Source organism: Dermacentor variabilis, chromosome 7 (genome assembly GCF_050947875.1).
Source record: "Dermacentor variabilis isolate Ectoservices chromosome 7, ASM5094787v1, whole genome shotgun sequence".
Classification (NCBI taxonomy): domain Eukaryota; kingdom Metazoa; phylum Arthropoda; class Arachnida; order Ixodida; family Ixodidae; genus Dermacentor; species Dermacentor variabilis.
Window position 1 is genome coordinate 145,219,673 of NC_134574.1, and position 17,366 is coordinate 145,237,038.

General features: G+C 43.0%; 2 protein-coding genes across 2 annotated transcripts; one reads left to right on the forward strand and one right to left on the reverse strand.

Moving 5' to 3' along the window:
• Positions 1-1,921: 1,921 nt before the first annotated feature.
• LOC142588091 (barrier-to-autointegration factor-like) lies at positions 1,922-9,597 on the reverse strand. The gene is made up of 3 exons (XM_075699554.1): positions 9,418-9,597; positions 4,820-4,953; positions 1,922-2,235 (listed from the first exon to the last, which is right to left on the reverse strand). The coding sequence occupies exons 2-3, from the start codon at positions 4,943-4,945 to the stop codon at positions 2,089-2,091; spliced, it is 273 nt and encodes a 90-aa protein (XP_075555669.1). The 5' UTR covers positions 4,946-4,953; positions 9,418-9,597; the 3' UTR covers positions 1,922-2,088.
• A 200-nt stretch (positions 9,598-9,797) lies between these two features.
• On the forward strand, positions 9,798-16,864 carry LOC142588090 (putative RNA-binding protein EIF1AD). Its single transcript, XM_075699553.1, has 4 exons — positions 9,798-10,254; positions 11,290-11,398; positions 14,802-14,910; positions 16,676-16,864. Exons 1-4 carry the CDS (start codon positions 10,168-10,170, stop codon positions 16,836-16,838), a joined length of 468 nt encoding a protein of 155 aa, XP_075555668.1. The 5' UTR covers positions 9,798-10,167; the 3' UTR covers positions 16,839-16,864.
• The last annotated feature ends 502 nt before the right edge of the window (positions 16,865-17,366 follow it).

Genomic DNA, 17,366 nt, shown 5'->3' on the forward strand with positions numbered 1-17,366 from the left:
GACGGCGTTGTTTCTGATTGGCTGAGCCCAAAAGGACGCGGTAATTTGAACAATTTAAAAAATGCGGAAACATTCCCATCAAAAGCATCCTCCATAAAACGATTGCTGTCTATTATTGAACGATATTTAGCACTGCCGGTTCTTAAGAGTTTACTTCTACTACTACAACTGCTGTCAGTTGAGAAACTGTAGCGAACCAAGCCACAGTATTATTACATAATATCGGCACAAAAATTCCTTTAACACCAGAAAAGCTGGAGTAATTTTCGCCCGCTTATGTTGTCGAATGCCAGACTTTTATCGTCACAGGACTGGTCTGGTGCTCTCCCCTCTGCGTCCAATCTGTGGAGAATTTTTGTCTTATTATGCTGCCGTTTTCGTTAAGGAAATACATTTTAGGATCAAGCTTTAGACAGCTTAGTTTAAATTTTTCCATTCTGAATATTTCTCTAAAAGCATCCTCTCTTGGGAACGTCTTGGAAACTACCATAGGGCCGTTTACTCAGTCATGGAGGAAATTATAGTAGTTTCAGGGAGATTTTTTAAAGTTCTTCATAGATAATTTTTTATTCATTTCTTCCTGACAATTTTACCAATTTTAGTAGTAACTGCAGTTTCCTAATACGATCAAAATCTTGACCGATCCCCAGCCTTGCTTATGCGCCATCATAAAAAGGAAAACCATTTGACCAAGCTTACGCTCCAATTTCGCTAGCGCATCTTCTCCACAGATTGGGCACAGAGAGGAAGGCACCAGACCAGCCCTGTGACGATAAAAGTCTGGTATTCGGCAACGTAATCGGGTAAAAATTACTTCAGCTTTTCTGGTGTGAAAGCAATTTTTGTGCAATAGGAGGCATCTATATTCTGAAACATTAGCTATAGCCTTTTTGACGAACATCTGCTTCCTTGCATAGCTGCAGACGCAACGAAAACATACGGCAAAACATTTTCTCATACGACTGAAATTGAGATTTATCAGATCATCAGTACTAACTTTAATGTTAAAAAAAAACATGGTTGCCCTCAATGTTGGCACAGAAGATATATTGTGCAGAGGGTTTTCATATCCCATGTGAATGCGACATTTCCTTTACTCTGTATAGTTGCAGCCAGTCCACATTTGCACAGCCTATGATTACAGAGTTCCATGTTGTCGGTACATACCGATAAATGTCAAAAATGAACTGCCGAGGCAGTTTTCCCAAGTCTCTCAAAACCGAAAAAACACCCCAATTTCCTTGCCCCATTCATTCCCTTCTCTAATCTTTACCAGCATGACTGTCTCCATTTAGGCCAGGCATTCAAGTTTCCTGGAACAAGAAAAGAGGACCCTGGAGAACCCAGGACAAGGCCCCCCCCTGCTCAAATGGCCTATACAGTTTCCACTTGAGCATGGAGAAGGCAATTACATCCTCTCCCTACAGCATTTTTCGAAGCTCCAATATTCCTCCAGCATTGAAATTATACCAAAAAACAATTCAAATGGAAAAAATAAAGAGCGATAAATAGCCCCCAAATTAAGAACACCAAGAGCACGGAAGCATACCTGTAACAGTACCTTAGTCGTAGGCAGACTCTGCAAGAAATGTAGCCATTTTAAGTAACTTGAGGAGTGCGCTTATTTGCCTAGACTGCCCATCCATGCCCAAGCCATAAAGGCTTACGCAAGCTGGATATCGGAATGTACAGTTGAACGCCATTATGACCCGTTATGAGAATACCTCTGTTACATCCTACATTCGTAACAAGTTATTGGCAAGGTACATTTTAGATTTACTTTGTTATATCAGATAATTTCTTATATCAAGTTTTGGCTGTGTTTTTTTCCCATGAGTAAACCAATTCCTATTTTGCAAACTCCAAACTAGAAGCGAAAGCATGAACAGGCATGCACAGACATGTAGGCACGACACTTGGATTAAAAGCAGGAAATAAGATATTTTATTTAGCCAAATAAAACACAGAAATGTATTAAAAAGAATTCCTGTAGAAGATGGACTCAGATAAAAGACAGGTGTCCTAGAACAACCAAGAAAAGTCCCCTTGGTATTTACAGTCCGTCAGTTGTTGGCAACTGTCCGACATTCACAAGAACTCGTCACACCAGTCATATAAGCACTGGTAGCAGTCTGTCGCCTGCTTGTTGTTGGCACCACAGATGTCTTTCATCCAATCCACAAAGATGTCCTTGTTCTTCTTGAGGACTAGGAATTGTCCGAGGACGACGAAGGCCTGAAACAATAAGAGGCCAGAAGTGGTGAGTGTGCGAGTTGCAATCTGCATACAACTAGCAAAACTGACACCATTGCTGCTCAGTGCAAAATTCGCACAATACCTCCATTAGATGTCAAACAGACAGCACAACAACTTACTAGACACTCGCGCCTCCTGCTATTTGAAGAACCCAGTAGCAGACAGAAGGCCAATGTATTCCACGCATGCATGTTTGTATCTGTATTTAGCCATCCAAAAATATTTACAGGACATGAGTTTTGTGACAACTGTGTTTTGGCTCCATTAAGTCATGGTGCTTCTAATTTAATGAATCACCACGTAGGTAGCAAAAACTAATAAGGAATGAAACATTGAATTCAAGGCTACGTTCCCGAACTTCACGAGAATGAAGCTTTCTCGCAAATCCGCCAGCTGTACATAGCACAATATACACTTATATAAAAGGGAACACTACATTTCTATTTAAAGCTGCTAATTTTTCTTGCTACAAAGCTGGAATAAGAAAATATCCACGAGGGAGCTTCTTTAACAACAGCAAATAGCAGCGAGTGAGTGCATAACTTGCACAATTACAGATGTTGCTGTGTAAACATAAGTGGTCCCTTTCATACTGCGTCAGTGTGCATTTGCATACATAATCACTGTAAGGTATGCACGGATTCAAAAAGCAGTTGACCTTGCATAGCAAATGCACCTCCCGCACACTACGTGTGCGGATTACTTCAAGTGGCGCAACTGTGCCCGCAAAAGGCACTAGCGGCAGCAGCAAAGTATACACACCTTAATATGTGGCTTTAAGTCAGCTGTCATTACGAGTACCAAGAAAAAAGAAAAAAAAAACAGACCAGTCAGAGCATGCCTATAAAGAGCCTTTTGGATTTTGAACTACACCTAGCCCAAACTCGAAGCAGAGGAGTAGCCTTCAGGGGCAACTCGGATGCGGCATAAGCGAAGATGGCAGCATTCATTCTACTTGCCTCACCATGAATGCACCACTGTGCTTGTAATACTGCGCGCAAATACAGGGTCGCGCATTTTACACTGAAAGTCAAAGAACAATTATTTTGCAAGAATAAATAAAAAAGAAAAGAAAAAAATTTGTCTTCGTTTATGGGGAAGCAACCTGCCACCAAGGGCGGTGCCTACCATAAGCATGTGTCACTGCCTGTCGACAACGCGTTCAGGGAGGGTTGCAGCATGTTCCAGAGGAGCGGGCAATACGCGAGAACCCTCCTTCGCTGAGCTGCCAACAGGGGGCAACAAAAGCTTACATTAGTGCCACCTGGGTAGCCACCTGGGTCCCTATAAACAAAGGCAACTTTGCATCCCCTTCCCCCACCCCTTGAAAACCAGGCTAGTAACTGTACCAGGTGTCATTAAACAATCCAAACCATAAAATGCTGCCTTTCTGCAAAATTTAGGCAAGAACAGCAAAATAATTTTTCTATGACTTTCAGCAAAAAAGAAAAATCCACATTTCTGTATGCTTGCTACTACGGGACGCCTGAAGCATGCTTTTACCTTTTCTCAACTCACCTCAATGACATAGCATCAGCATCTAGCTTTCAAATGCTGCGCCTCAGATTTCAATACGCTCAAAACCCAACAGGCATGCATCTCCATGAGAATGCAGAACGCAAGAATAAGTGCAATGTTCAAACATGTGAACAAGTTTGGCACAAAATAGCCATAAAAAATATCAATAGAAGTACTACAGGGCATGTTACTACTCCATATCACTTGAAAGTGCAGAGCAAGGAAAATTTGAAATTGTTTGCAGTGTGTTATGGTGCTCAGTAAAAGTAGTTTCTGGAGTTGTAAATTCAATGCATCAATTTTATGAAAATTTTCCGTGAGTATAAGCTTTCTTAAAGAAATTGAAAGCTAAAGTGAAACCTGCACTCTGCAATTATTCAGTTTTCAACTTTATACTGGGGCGGGTGAACATTCGAATACAAATGGAATACTTCACATTAACTATTCCCATTCGAAAATGAAATATCTGGCATGTCCAAACATTCCAAACTAACCAAATATTTCGTAACAAGCAAACGATAAAGCCTAAACAAAGTATCGCGAGTTATAAGTAAAACAACAACATAAGTTTTCGAAGCAATGAGGAAACAAAATGGGTTATGCAAGCTTTGTTTTCTGTTTCGCGGTGAAAGCCTGCATGACAACCTTCGATTTTTGCTTATGGTCTGTGATTTAGTATTTTTTTCCGTCTACTCACGCACCAGATTAATCTTTCGTGCCAATACCGGTGATGTTTTCCTTGCAATAGTCCTTTTACACGTGCCTACGACGCAAGTGCTTCAGCAGACCCCCCCCCCCCCCCCTTTTTTTTTTCATTTTTGCAAAACGAATTTATTTTCAGCAAGCATTAATTTAGTATTTGTGGAAAGTTATGGTCATGCAGGGGCAATTGATTTTTGGAAAGCTTGGCTGGTATAATGCAAAACTATTCCAATCTGTTTTTATTCTAAATCGCCTATTAGCGCTCCCTGATAGGTCAAAATGGCTCGGGCTCTGCCCATATGGGCTGGACTGTGCGATACCAGTACGAGAGTGGCAGACTCACTTTGTCAAATCCTTTCTGTTCTAGTCGCTTGCCGAGGACCTCGCCGATACCAGCAAGGTCTGTGACTGCCTTCTCTCCCATTGGCTCGGAGACGAAGTTGCGATGTTTCTGTGATGTCGAGGACATGGCTGGCTCTGCGCATGAGGAAAATGAGAACATGTTTTTTTTTTCTCATTAAAAAAAATGAGCTGTGTCAACTGTGAGCTCAGACTACTTTCGAGGGCTAACAACGTAGCCTTAATGATGATGATGTCGATGTGGCTGTTTCCTTTGCAGCGGCATCAATAGTACCACCTTTACCGAGAACAGTGTCATTCGTAAACAACTGATGTAACGTCAGGCAGGAATGACACCGCCGCTGTCAAAATGCGGTACCAGCTCCCATGACATAACACATTCTATAACTAGTATACTTCGGTCAATAATGAAGTGCACTTTGTTCAATTCAAGCATAAAGAGAAATGCAGTTCGGCCGCTATTTCTTCATACTACTCTGTTGGTGCTGTTTTCGGAAGAGTCTGGAGACTTGGAATCAAAACGGGCATTACTGACCAGCAGGGCATGACATTTCCGGCACGGCTAGGCACATGGGCTCATTAGGTTGTGGGCAGCTTGAAAGTGCCAAAGAAATGTCTGGCTTGTTCAGTGGCAATTGTCTTTGCAACAGAGTCACCTCTTGACAGAAAGCAAATTGTCTAAATGTGTAATCTATCATTCCAGATTATGCATGAATCCTTAGAGCCCCTTCAATGACCTAATCACACTAATTTCAAGTCTGAGTGCTTCGCAGCCAAATGGGATGCGTTGTGCTTTCTGGTGACTTGCCATTTCTGCATGTGGAGGATCATAGAGTAACACAAGTAGCGAGAATGTTAAACTATAGTCTTATTGATGTGATGTTAACGAGTTGCCATCAACAGAAAGGGCAGTTGAAAGTTACTGACACATGTGCCTCTGTCCTTTGGTATACTTTCTTTTGTCCTTCGGTTAATGTGCGCTACCTGCACCGAATAATGTGCCTGAACTGCTATGCTTATGCCCCTCTGTGCTGTCAAATCAACACACCACATGTACAAGGCAACATCTCTGTACTGCCAACAAGCAATTTATCCTGGAAATGTGTGAGACAGTGCCATCGCAAGTCAACATGGAACAAGTCTCAACATGGAACAGCAGAGCAGGTGGCACGACCGACTTTAGCAGTTGCCTTTTCCACGTGAACTTACACATTTTCTTTTAGTTGTGCAACTACGCTATTTTAAGACTTTGTGCCTCTCTGCTTAACTAACTGCCGATGAAGAGTTACCTCGTCATGAATTTCTGCCAATTTTTCACACATGTATGCGTTCAGTTCCTTGCAATTTCGACAAGAAAACAACACAAAATACCCAATGACCTTTTCCTTTTCTTTTTTTGCTCTGTCATGGAACTTGTCCTGGCAGTTAAGGGGTTAATAAGTGCAATTATTAACGCAGCAGTAGCAGCTGTGAAAATTCACACCACATTGCAACTTCTCTTGGGTACATGCACTGAGTGCTAATTGCTTTTTTAGACAACACATAACTAGAAAATGAAATTTTAATGAGAATGAAATTTTAAGCTTTGCTGCCCCAAATGGAGTTCACTCAGCCCAATGTGCCAAACAACAGACATTCAAGAAGCACAGACTCAGAAACTACATCAGCTCGAGTACTGTCCTCTGGCGTACACACACACAAAAAAAGCGCGTCCACAAGTGAACGCAGGCGTCACCACATTCGGACCTAAAACTGCATTTGTCGGAGTGATGCGCAAAGGGCATCCTACACCACGTGCGAAACTGAAACAGATGGGAGTTCCGAGCGTCAATCCAATGGGGAGAAACAAATACGCAACTTTGAGACATGCGCCACCGGTATGCAGCCTAGAACTCTCTACAAGAATCACCAGAAGAAAATGTGGCACTGCGGTCGTTCAGCCACCATAGGATTGATGGGTAGTACATGGATTTGCCCCATTTTCGTGCTTGTGGATTCGAACATTCTTGTGGCTTCATTTATTATGCTGTCTATTGTCCTAAATTTCAGTGCAGAGAATTCTGCGAATACGCACACAATAGCTACTAATTGCAGTGGTTCAGCCTGTCGAGGTGGCCAAATCGAAACGCGCTGGCTTGCCCGCAAGAAATTCACAAGGGTGTTCTATGCGCGGCGCGAATGTCGAAGGCATCCGTGGTGTCTCAAGCCTTAGCCATGGGCCATCTGCTTTTGAATCTCGTCAATAATTATGTACTTCCAAAAGCAGCCGACTATAGTCTTCTCACAATCGGGCACGGCCACCTACGTAGGAATTAAAGCTTCAGCCACCCTGCTTATCGATGTTGTAGCCGTCGGGTCTCGCTAATTGTGACTAGTCTTGAACCACATGAAACTTAAGGTCAGGCCACACATACACTTGCCAGAATGCACTCACTGCTGGCTGCTCCTGGTTAGATGCCTTGGCAGACTGTGCTTCAAAATAGGCTATTGATAGCGCTTCAAGATGCACAAATTGGATGTGGCTACCATCCATCGGTCAAGCTGGTGCAGGACAAATACGGTCCGCACCACGTCGCACAGCCAGAGTGGAGCATATGAGCACGAGTGCGCCCTTTAAGCGAACAGTGCAGGGCCACGATTTTGTAGAGACTCCTTTTCCGATTCTAATGCCTTTCAGCGCTTGTCACATCCGTAAGTTCAACCAAAACCACCTAGACTTGGTCTAGGTGGCATTGGTTCAACGCTCCGTCCCGGGCAGAGAGTTGAATGCGGCCACTCACGAATTCAAGAAGTGCTGAAGGGCATTAGCATTGGAAAAGGCATTGATACAAAACTGCTGCCCTGCTACGTAGCATAGGTACCACAGCTGCTGCGACCAGTCCACTAGCTGAGCACACTGCGGCTCCCCGAGTACAACTGTATTTGATGCGTTGTAGGCTCGTAAATAGTGGTGTCTACGTGAACATACAAAGCCAAATTTGAACTGCACCCCACGGTGACGTTCAGTAGGTGGAGTGTTGCAGGCACACCCTGCTCCACTGTAGCTCTGCAGTGGAAATCATTGAATGAGTGGAATCACTATGAACGGCATGTTTGATTGCCAATAACTCCGCTTCTGCTGAACACGTTTAAGAACTTTTTGCAGCAAGGTATTTCTGAAATAGTCTAATTTATCTTCAAATGCATTTCTCAACTAAGATTTTTAAAAATCGCGCAGGAACTCCTCTGGGAGTTGTCTAAGCATGCGTAAGCATTGTGCCACTTGCTCATCTCTACACCCGCCGGTGTCATTATCAATGTTATGAAACTTGATCAGGCCAGTACTAACGACAGTGCAGTGGCCACACGAACTGGTGCCGCACAAGGAGCATTGATGACGCAAGCGAAGTACTGCACGTGGTGGCGCCAGGTGCGCTGATGACGTTCCGATCATTATAAGCCGTTATTGCTCTTTGGCGCCTCAACCATCCCCGTCGAACCATTATGAACCGTGACCAAACGTACTCATGCGGCGGCTTCGTATGGCACCACCGCGCGGGTCGCACCTTGAAAGTGATCCGCGATGCCGACAAAGAGTGCCGACTGCTCATTGCTGGTCACTCAGTGTTGAAGAGAGACGCACGGGCCCTTATCGTGAAAGCGATCTGCGAAAGCGGCAGAGTGAGGCTTGTGCCGGGAGCTCCGTGAGCCCTGTGTCCTCTCCGCTTCGTTAGCGTTGAAGCGAGTGACAGCGCAAAGGTGAATTCGCTTGCTGCTGCGGGCGCTACCTCGAGAACGTTGGTCATGGGACGGAAGGTGGGACAATTATCTCGCTGGGTAAGCGTAGAAACGCTTACACATTTAAAAGTTGTTCTGGGGCCCTTTAATACTGTTTAATTATTCGTTACACAGTACTCTGTTGAAAACGTCGAATTGGTCGACGGTGTCTTGGCAAATCCACGCACTAACCAGTGCAGATCCCGTAGACACTAGCACCAGAGTTCTCTCCAGTAATTATTTCATGAAGCTATGGTGCGCCGCATGTAAACACGTCTGCACCGAACTCGCATGACCCACAACGTGACGACACCTCAATCGACGATTACATGCGGAAGCGCGTGCTACGGAGTCCTGTCACATCAGCCGGCACGTAGGGACAAGCGACAGGAAAACGTTAGAACAGGTAAAACGCTCCTTGCATATGCAAGACATTCCAACGAACTTTTGGGCGAAAAAAGACAAACAAAAGAAAGGAAAAGAAAGGCGGCAGCGAACACTAGAATCGAAAACAGCACATTTCCTCCTTTTGTCGACTGTTGGTCATTGGCTGTTTGAATTGAGCTCGTGAGCCGCCTGTCGTTCTACGAGCGTCTTCTACACCCCGACTGCTTCGGTAACCAAAGTCAGCTACCTTGCCCCAAGTGCTCCGAATACGTAGACCAAAACGCAAAAAAGGCAAAAAGGCAAAAAAGAAAAAGGGGGTGGGGGGGCTGAATAACGCTGGACTGGAAATAACTCCTCGCGACAGTTCAGAAAGCCGTTACCACCGGTTCTGCCATGCTGCTTTAAACAGTAACAAAGCAATGTAACCGGCGAACACACCTTTGTTGGTTTGGCTCGGGACAACAAAGCCTTGCTGAGTAGACTCAGAAGAAGTCGGCGGGGCCCACTTGCAACTGCCTTTAGAAAAAGTACGACAGATCCCACACGACGAGCCGCCGGTTACCTCAGTACGCGGTCGACACGGTCGGGAGCACTTTGAATATCCGTCGAATGAAATCAGCGTAAGTTGCGAATCTTAAACCCTCGACAGCAAGGTGTAATAAAGTTCAGTCACCTTTTCACACTATCGTAACAACGCATTTGTTCACAATTTCTTTAACTATTATTAAAACAATATTGTGTGAATGGCTCTGTGAGAACTCTAACTTTCTATTACACGAACAAAGTTTCTTTTTTTATATATATTCTCGTAACAGGGTCACCTGCTAAACAGTCAAGATGGCGAACTCCATGTGTGCGGTTGCGAAAACCGTAAACTCGTCAAAACACACACATTTTGCCTTTGAGTTACGCTCGTAGGGAGTCCCGTCAACTCTTTTCCCGTGCGATCTTGTGCGCGCTGTTGATCGTTCTGTTTGAGTGCGAACAGTCTGCACACTACCGTCGGGCTACGCGCGTTTCGACGTTTACACGGAAGCGGCTGCCACCACAGCAGCGTGGTCCACGTCGAAAAGGAGCCTACAAGTGACCTGATCCTATACGGTTGCCACCTTGCCGTGTTCAGCGAAGGAGACCTTCCAACTTGTTGCATTCCCCTCGACTTGGAGGTGGTGGTCAACCGCCAGCGACATGTCGCAGACGACAAAAATCAAACACGTCACCAAGGAGGTTCTGGAGGACTATGTTCTCCCCAAGGAAAACCAGCAGATCGTGCGGGTCGGTATTTCACAGCCAGCCAGCTGACTTTCTTTTTTTTTTTTTCATTTTGTTCTTGCCTTGTTTTGGACTGTCATAAAATGCACTAAAGGCGCGCGCAGTAAACGCATCTGTTACTTGTATGTTACTTGTCTGACAGTAAGCAACTAAAGTTTACTCGGCTAACTTGAAATCGAAATTTCATCACCCGCGCCATGCGGCGAAATACCGTGTGCATTGAGCGATCTTTTGTTCGTTTGCTTCGCTGTACGATTAACTAACAAATGTAGCACGCTCAGTCGACTGCACAAAGGAAAAGTAAAAGTAGAAATTCAAATGTCGCGGTGCATCGTACAAACACGATTATTCTTTTTTTTTTTCTTCCACAAAGGCAAAGTTGCATGCAAACTCTCAGTAGTCAACACACTTGGCCCATACAAGTGCGGCTGAAAGGGAAGAGGGTAGCAGCAGTGGCGACACCATGGGGAAATCGTAATAATATTGTTGGCACGGGCATGTTGTCCCAGAATCTGGGTTTTGTCGTGGTACCTGAGAATGTGCTCACGCGTGCATCGTTGAAGAGACTTTATTAATACAAAAGGCAAAGGGCCAGCACAGTAAACGTACGATTTTGGACTAGTACCGAGCTGCCGCCTGTGCTGCACGTTTGCTAGTAAATATGTTTGTACATGGCGTCTCTTCTCCATCATTTCATGCAACACTGCCACAATAAAAAAAAATATAGAAAGAACCACTCTATCAATTGCAATGACTCATTCAGAGTTTGAACCTACTAGTGAAATGACAAGGACATCCACTTAGTCCTGTATTAGCATGGACATGCACACTGTACACTGTTCCGTTTCCTATTTTTCACCATGAGGTCATTTGTTTATTTTGCAGTCATTGTGTGATGGGGGTGTTTCCACCTAACTAATCCAACTAACAATTTGCTGACATCACAGTACTCTGGTGCGTGTGTGCTTGGGACAGTAATTATCAACAATGTATACTAAATGTCTTTTCTTTTTCTCTCTCTTTCTTATCTCCCATTAGGTGCTTTGTGGCAGAGGAAACAACCTGCACGAAGTTGAAGAACCATCTGGCAATACCTACCTGGTGAGCATGCCGGTGAAGTTCAGAAAGAACATATGGATCAAGCGAGGTGAGCTCCCTTTTGTTCCACGTTGTCAGGCTAGTCATGCTTCCGCATGCATAATTTAGTACCAGTATTTATGTACTGGTAACTTAGTGCAAGAGCTTATGTACCAAGGAAGCCCACCTGAGTAATGCTGTGGAATCTGTTCGATATTGCACTACGAGATTCAACGCTGCACATTAAAGGGACACTAAAGTGAAAAATGATTTCTTCTGCATCAGTAAATTACCATTCTACAACACCAACAACACCACTCTTACCACAATAAGACGTTTGGTAAGCCAGAAAAAGCGCAAGAACGAAATACGGGTGGCGACACCTACTTAAGTTCCCACACCTGGGGGCTGTGACATCTTAGACTTTGATGGCATCTTCTAGGGCCTACTAATTATACATAGCGGTACAGATTGACTACATTGTGTTCTAAAGGAACCAGATATTAAACATGGCAAGTTTTGGGAACCTTTATTCAGCCAACGCGGCCCAAATGTGAAAACATACTTTGGAATCCCTGACGTCACGCTGACGCACCGGCGCTGGGGTTTCGGAGCAAAATTCTAATACTGATACTTGGACTTTCATTTTCTCATCTATAATCGAACTAGTTTTTTTATATGAATGCCTGCAGGGTTCTCAAACAATGCTTCATTAGTCTAAACTGATTTATTGTTTCGCTTTAGTGTCCCTTTAAGGTTGTAACTACAGTGTGAGCAACATTAAGTGATCCCTGGTACTCCAGCCTCGCTCTCAGATGACAAATCTCAACATCACTAATTGTGCCATAATTTTTTGCGCCTGCAATTGGTTCTAGTAAAATCAGAAATTTTGACCATTCAACTGGAGCAGTGGACAGTAAACCAGAGTTTTGGGGAGACCCATGGTGATACCCTGCTTGGGGCCCTTAAAGGTACACTAAAAGCAAATATTAAGTCAAGCTAAAGTGATAGGTTAGTGCTCAAGAATCTCTAAGGCGTCAGTATTATCGAGAAATTGAGGTAAATGCAGGGCATGGTTAGAGACTTCCCTGGGACATTCAAGAACTTGCCCGATGACGAAGACCTTCCTCATATAAATTCTGTCACTAGTACTCAGCCACTCATTATGAAAACGTCATTGTATTGAATTATGAGACTAAAGAAAATATCACTTGTCCAGTTCTATTTCAATTTTAGAAAAAAGAACTCATTATTACCCTTGACAATGACACAGGCGTTCGAACAGTTTCGTGTTCGCACAAGTCTGCGCCGGTCACATTACTGCAGTTTCGTTATCGCATAGTGCTGTACTGGTTTTGCTGCCTCGCAAAACTCGCACAAACTGCAAGTAGCAGAGAATTCCACTTCTGTGTGACGTTGCAGGATGTTTGAACGGTCCGCGCCACTTAACCAAGAGCAGCTACAATGGCGAATCCACTGCTCTATATTGGCTTTGTTTCTGCATGGCCGCGTGTTTGTATTTTTGGTAAAAAATTGTGCCACCGTCGGTCGGGTGCCATTTTACTCGCCGACGGTGGCAGAGTGGTGATGGCATGTGCGACGTCGCCACTCCCCAGTTGGGTGGTGGGAGATTTGAATTGCGATAAAGGTATTCGGACCCTTCAGATGCAATACTCTCGTAAACTAAGACTTTTCTTGGCACGAAACAAGCGTTGAGAGGTTTCAGGAATGGTATTTAGGCAGTCCACGTCAACTTAGTGTTTGCCTTTAGTGTCCCTTTAAAGGGGCACTTAACCAGGTTTGTACATTGCTAACAGACAACAAGTGCAGTGCATAGATCACACTGGCGATGCCGAAGCCCCCTCACACACACCTAAAGTGTCATTACCAGAGCGTTGTCACCCACATCATTTGAGGTTTATTTGTACTTTCATTTCATTTATTGAAGTCTCGAAGGCCCAGAGGCATACATAAGGCATCGACCCTTTCACTTGAAATTTTATTGGGGCTAATACCTTACTGCATCATTGTTGGCATGGACGTGCACGGCTTTTAAGTCATACTTTCGCTTTATTTCTGCAAATCCTGGCAATATGAGGACAAGTGCATTAAAGGCATCAGCAGTGGCTGCCTCATCCATGTTTTCTCACTGCAACATTGTTTTAAATTTACACTGTAAATACTGCAAACATACACAATATATTTAAATGTACACACAGGACAAAGTTTTTTATATTTTTGAAAGAGATGGGAGGTAGCCAATTAAAAATTATTTAATTTGTCAGCCACGCCTTCGCCATCAGCGAGTGCTAATTCGCTGGTTGAGCATTACGTAATCCGATTTTGCTCAACCAGCCAATTGGAGCGTGTCTTGGTCATAGTATTGCCGAAGTGGATTGTTTCAGAATATGTCCCCAGCTTCGCTCTTCATTTACCTTCACAGAGTGGAATGGCTCATGATTTTTTTTTTTCTTTTTCATTCCATCTCTCTTTGAGCAATCCTTAACTTGTTCTCGAGCTTCTTCGTTAACCTCCAGGTTTCTGTCCTGTGTATTAGCACTAGCAGAATGCAGTGAGTGTAACCTTTTCCTATCAGCGATGGTGGTAAGCTCCCAGTCAGGATTGGGTATGTCTGTCTAATCGTCAAATAAGAGAGGCACTCACTCCTAAGAAGTTTCTCCAGACAAGTTTCTGAGCCAGGTGAAACGGGCAATAGCAAAAATTGCTGATGAAGTAAGTGACTGTAATAAGAAAACAATATGTTTCTAGTCAATCTGTGCAGTTCCAAGTTTGTCACTGCTTGTGTGCTGTCTAAAGGCTAAATAATCATGTATGCAGCCCACAACAGGTGTTTCCTAAGGGCAAAGCTTTAAAAAAGAAAAGTGCATGCTATTACCTCCCACCCATCTTGAAGTCGTGTCGGCGGTATTTTATTTTACGGATTTCGATGCTCACAGGTTGACAGATATGAGAAGGTAGAGATAAGAAGAATGCTGGGTTCAAACATATTATAGCCAAACTTAATCAACTTACGGGGGCTAGGTGACTATTTCTCACCCCTGATTCAAAAGGGGCAATTAGTGATCATCATCAATCATAAGTTTGTGCGGTGGCACAAATTGCCATGTATTGGTGGCAGATGTCACTATTCTGGCAATAACTTCTTTTTTGTCATTGAAAACAAGTTTATTTCTTGCGGCACGTTTCGAGGAAAACCATGTGGATGTATACTTTTAGCATAATTGAATTTTTACTCTTCTGTTACTTTTCGATCATACAAAAAACACTGGCGAGAGCATTACTAGTAGTAATACTAAACAATGTGCCTGCCATCTCCCGTCTTTGTTGCACTTGCCCGCCCGCACCAACACTTTCTTGCATTGTGTGTGAGATAATATGTTTGCATTGGCCAGGGAACTGTATGTCCGTGGTTTTTATGGGTGAAAGGGGACTAATAAAATTTTGCTTTGCAGGTGACTTTGTCATCGTGGAGCCTATTGAGGAGGGAGACAAGGTCAAGGCTGAGATCGAGCGCATCTTGTACCGTGACCAGATAAAGTACATCAAGGAGGAGGGCCTGTGGTATGTCTTAGCCTGATTCCATTGAATACGTACTTGCTTATTATTTATTAGCTTAGAGTTTATTACAATATTGTTCTGAGGGAAACCTGGGCCGGTGTAACGCAGCTGAACTCCTTTCACTCAGTTATGTATACATATCAACATTCACTTCTAATAACTGCAAGAGAAATCACTTTAAATGTTTATATAACTTTTAAAGTGTCATTAATTAATTTATCAATTATGTTAGCTTATTAATTAGTCACTTTAAGGCAGGTTTCAATTAATGAATTCAATGAGTTCATTGCTAGAGAAGTTGCTAAATATTTTGCTAATTAGCAATATGTCAGTGATTTTTTTAATTTAGTGATTTCTAGGCATGCGTGTTTAGTAAATTAAAGTTGGTCAGTTCTCAAGCAGAGCGTGTTTCGAAACTAGTGCCAGCTTCGAGATGAGCACCATCAAATTTTCAGCAAAATTGCTATTGCTTCTCTTTCGGGCTTATAATTCCATTGTGTCTCACAGTGAATTTAGCCATTACACAATTACATCACTAACATTTTACTTTAATTACTCCATGCTTTACGAAGGGTTGTGGGCTTCCTTTAGAAGTGTTACTCACTAACTTGGCGCACAGCAAAGTGCATGAGACAGCCATAGAATAAGGTGCTTCCAGTTGAGCACTCCAGCTGCGTTTTAACCATATCATTACTGTACAAAACGCATGGTCTGCTCATTCCACTTCTCTTCCTGCAATATGGAAAATTATGTACTGCACACTGAAGGGTGCTCACTATTATATAGAGGTTCCGAATACGTGGTGTTCCTTCAACAATAAATTCTGAAAATGTAAATACTTTGTTATGTCGAGAATTTTGTTATATTTAGCTTCGTTATATTAAGGTTTAACTATAATTTCACTGAATGTTCTTCAGTATCCTACTTGTTCCACTCAGAATTTCGTCAAGGCAGGTTTCACCGCTGTAACAGAACCAAAGCACTACCACATTTGCTGGTCTAATGCCCGCACACTCTGTATCGGAGCTCACAAAACTTGGGGGACAAAATTTTTCATCAATTAGCTTGCCAAAAGCAGGCCATGTTAGGAGACAGCAAAAATGTGGAAATTTGGGAAACAGCTTTCCCATTAATTAATTGACGATTGCAATTTCCGCATATCTGCACAGTGTTTGGTGACAGCGGGTAGCCATAAACCCAATTGGTGCGAGGCCATACTCAATTTCATACTTGGAAAGATGAGGAAACTATGCAAGCAATGCTTTCGTAGAAGTTGAGGATATATAGTTGCATCAAACCACATATTTGTGCACCTTCATGCTTCCAGTATGCAATATATATACTGTGTTCTGGTCACAAGTGCAAGTTGTGGCCACTGGTGGCTGATACGAGTCTCTCCGCTAGTTCAGTGGTAAACAGGTTCAAATATTCAACACCTTTCAGGTAATGTATTTTGTCATATTATGCGACATAAGAGAATGACTGTTTTAGACTCAACGCTAAATCGAATTACTCGATGCATACTTTATCTTTTTTTTTTCTTTTTTTTTTCAAATGTGACATTCTATTTTCGGTCAAGAATGGGAGCAGTCAGAGAAGTCTCTGTAGCCTTCGTAGAGATATCTTCTATGTATGAAATGGAGTACAGGGCCCTGTAAAATTTGAAGGGAAAAGTGGGAGTCATACCTGAGTAGATATGGTATATGGGAGCGTTTTTGTTGTGGCGCATCATGTGGTCATGCTTCTCTTTTTGTTCGGTGCCTTACAGGCCAAAGGCTTTCGACAGCGACAATGGCAAAGGCGATGGTAACAACACCAGTCCCAAAGACAGTGACGATGAAGATGATGACCTCTTTGTCAACACTAACCGTCCCAACATTGTCTATGAAGAAAGTGATTCGTCATCCACTGAAAGTGAAGATGAAGAGTAATGCAAAATAAAACGTATTTTGTTATATGCCTGTTTTTGTTTGTTCTGTGTAGGCTAGGCTGTGTACTATGGCCCCCTTTGATGCAAGAACTGAACTCTCTCGTTGTGTGTGTGAGGAGCATTGCTGTAGCAAAATTTACCTGCAAACACTTGACTTCTGCACCGTGGAATGAATGCATGCCAGCCTTGTTAATAGCCGTATGACAGGCCAAAAACAAGCTTACAAAGATCTTTAATGTTTTAATTCATGTAGTCAACCTTCTATGCTTGCTTAAGTGTAAGCTTCACTATCTAAATCTACTAGCTCTGTTGCTAATCTAGTATCTCTCTATTTAAATACATAAGAATGGAGATATAACCTTTTCTCGGAATTCACTTTACCCAGTTTGGTGAGCTTGATTGCACATGAAAGCCCTACCAACTGCAGGGACCAGATCTTAAATTTACAGTTTTACTGCAAAAATAATTGAAAGTTAAAAGAAAAATGAGTATCAAGTTTACAACTAACTCTGCAATAAAAACTTGCAAT

Coding starts and splice junctions, on each gene's coding strand:
- LOC142588091 (XM_075699554.1), bottom strand. CDS start 4,945: ATGTCCTCGACATCACAGAAACATCGCAACTTCGTCTCCGAGCCAATG. Junction 2,236..4,819: donor AACAGAAAGGATTTGACAAA/GTGAGTCTGCCA, acceptor TTATTGTTTCAG/GCCTTCGTCGTCCTCGGACA.
- LOC142588090 (XM_075699553.1), top strand. CDS start 10,168: ATGTCGCAGACGACAAAAATCAAACACGTCACCAAGGAGGTTCTGGAG. Junction 10,255..11,289: donor AAAACCAGCAGATCGTGCGG/GTCGGTATTTCA, acceptor ATCTCCCATTAG/GTGCTTTGTGGCAGAGGAAA. Junction 14,911..16,675: donor ATCAAGGAGGAGGGCCTGTG/GTATGTCTTAGC, acceptor GGTGCCTTACAG/GCCAAAGGCTTTCGACAGCG.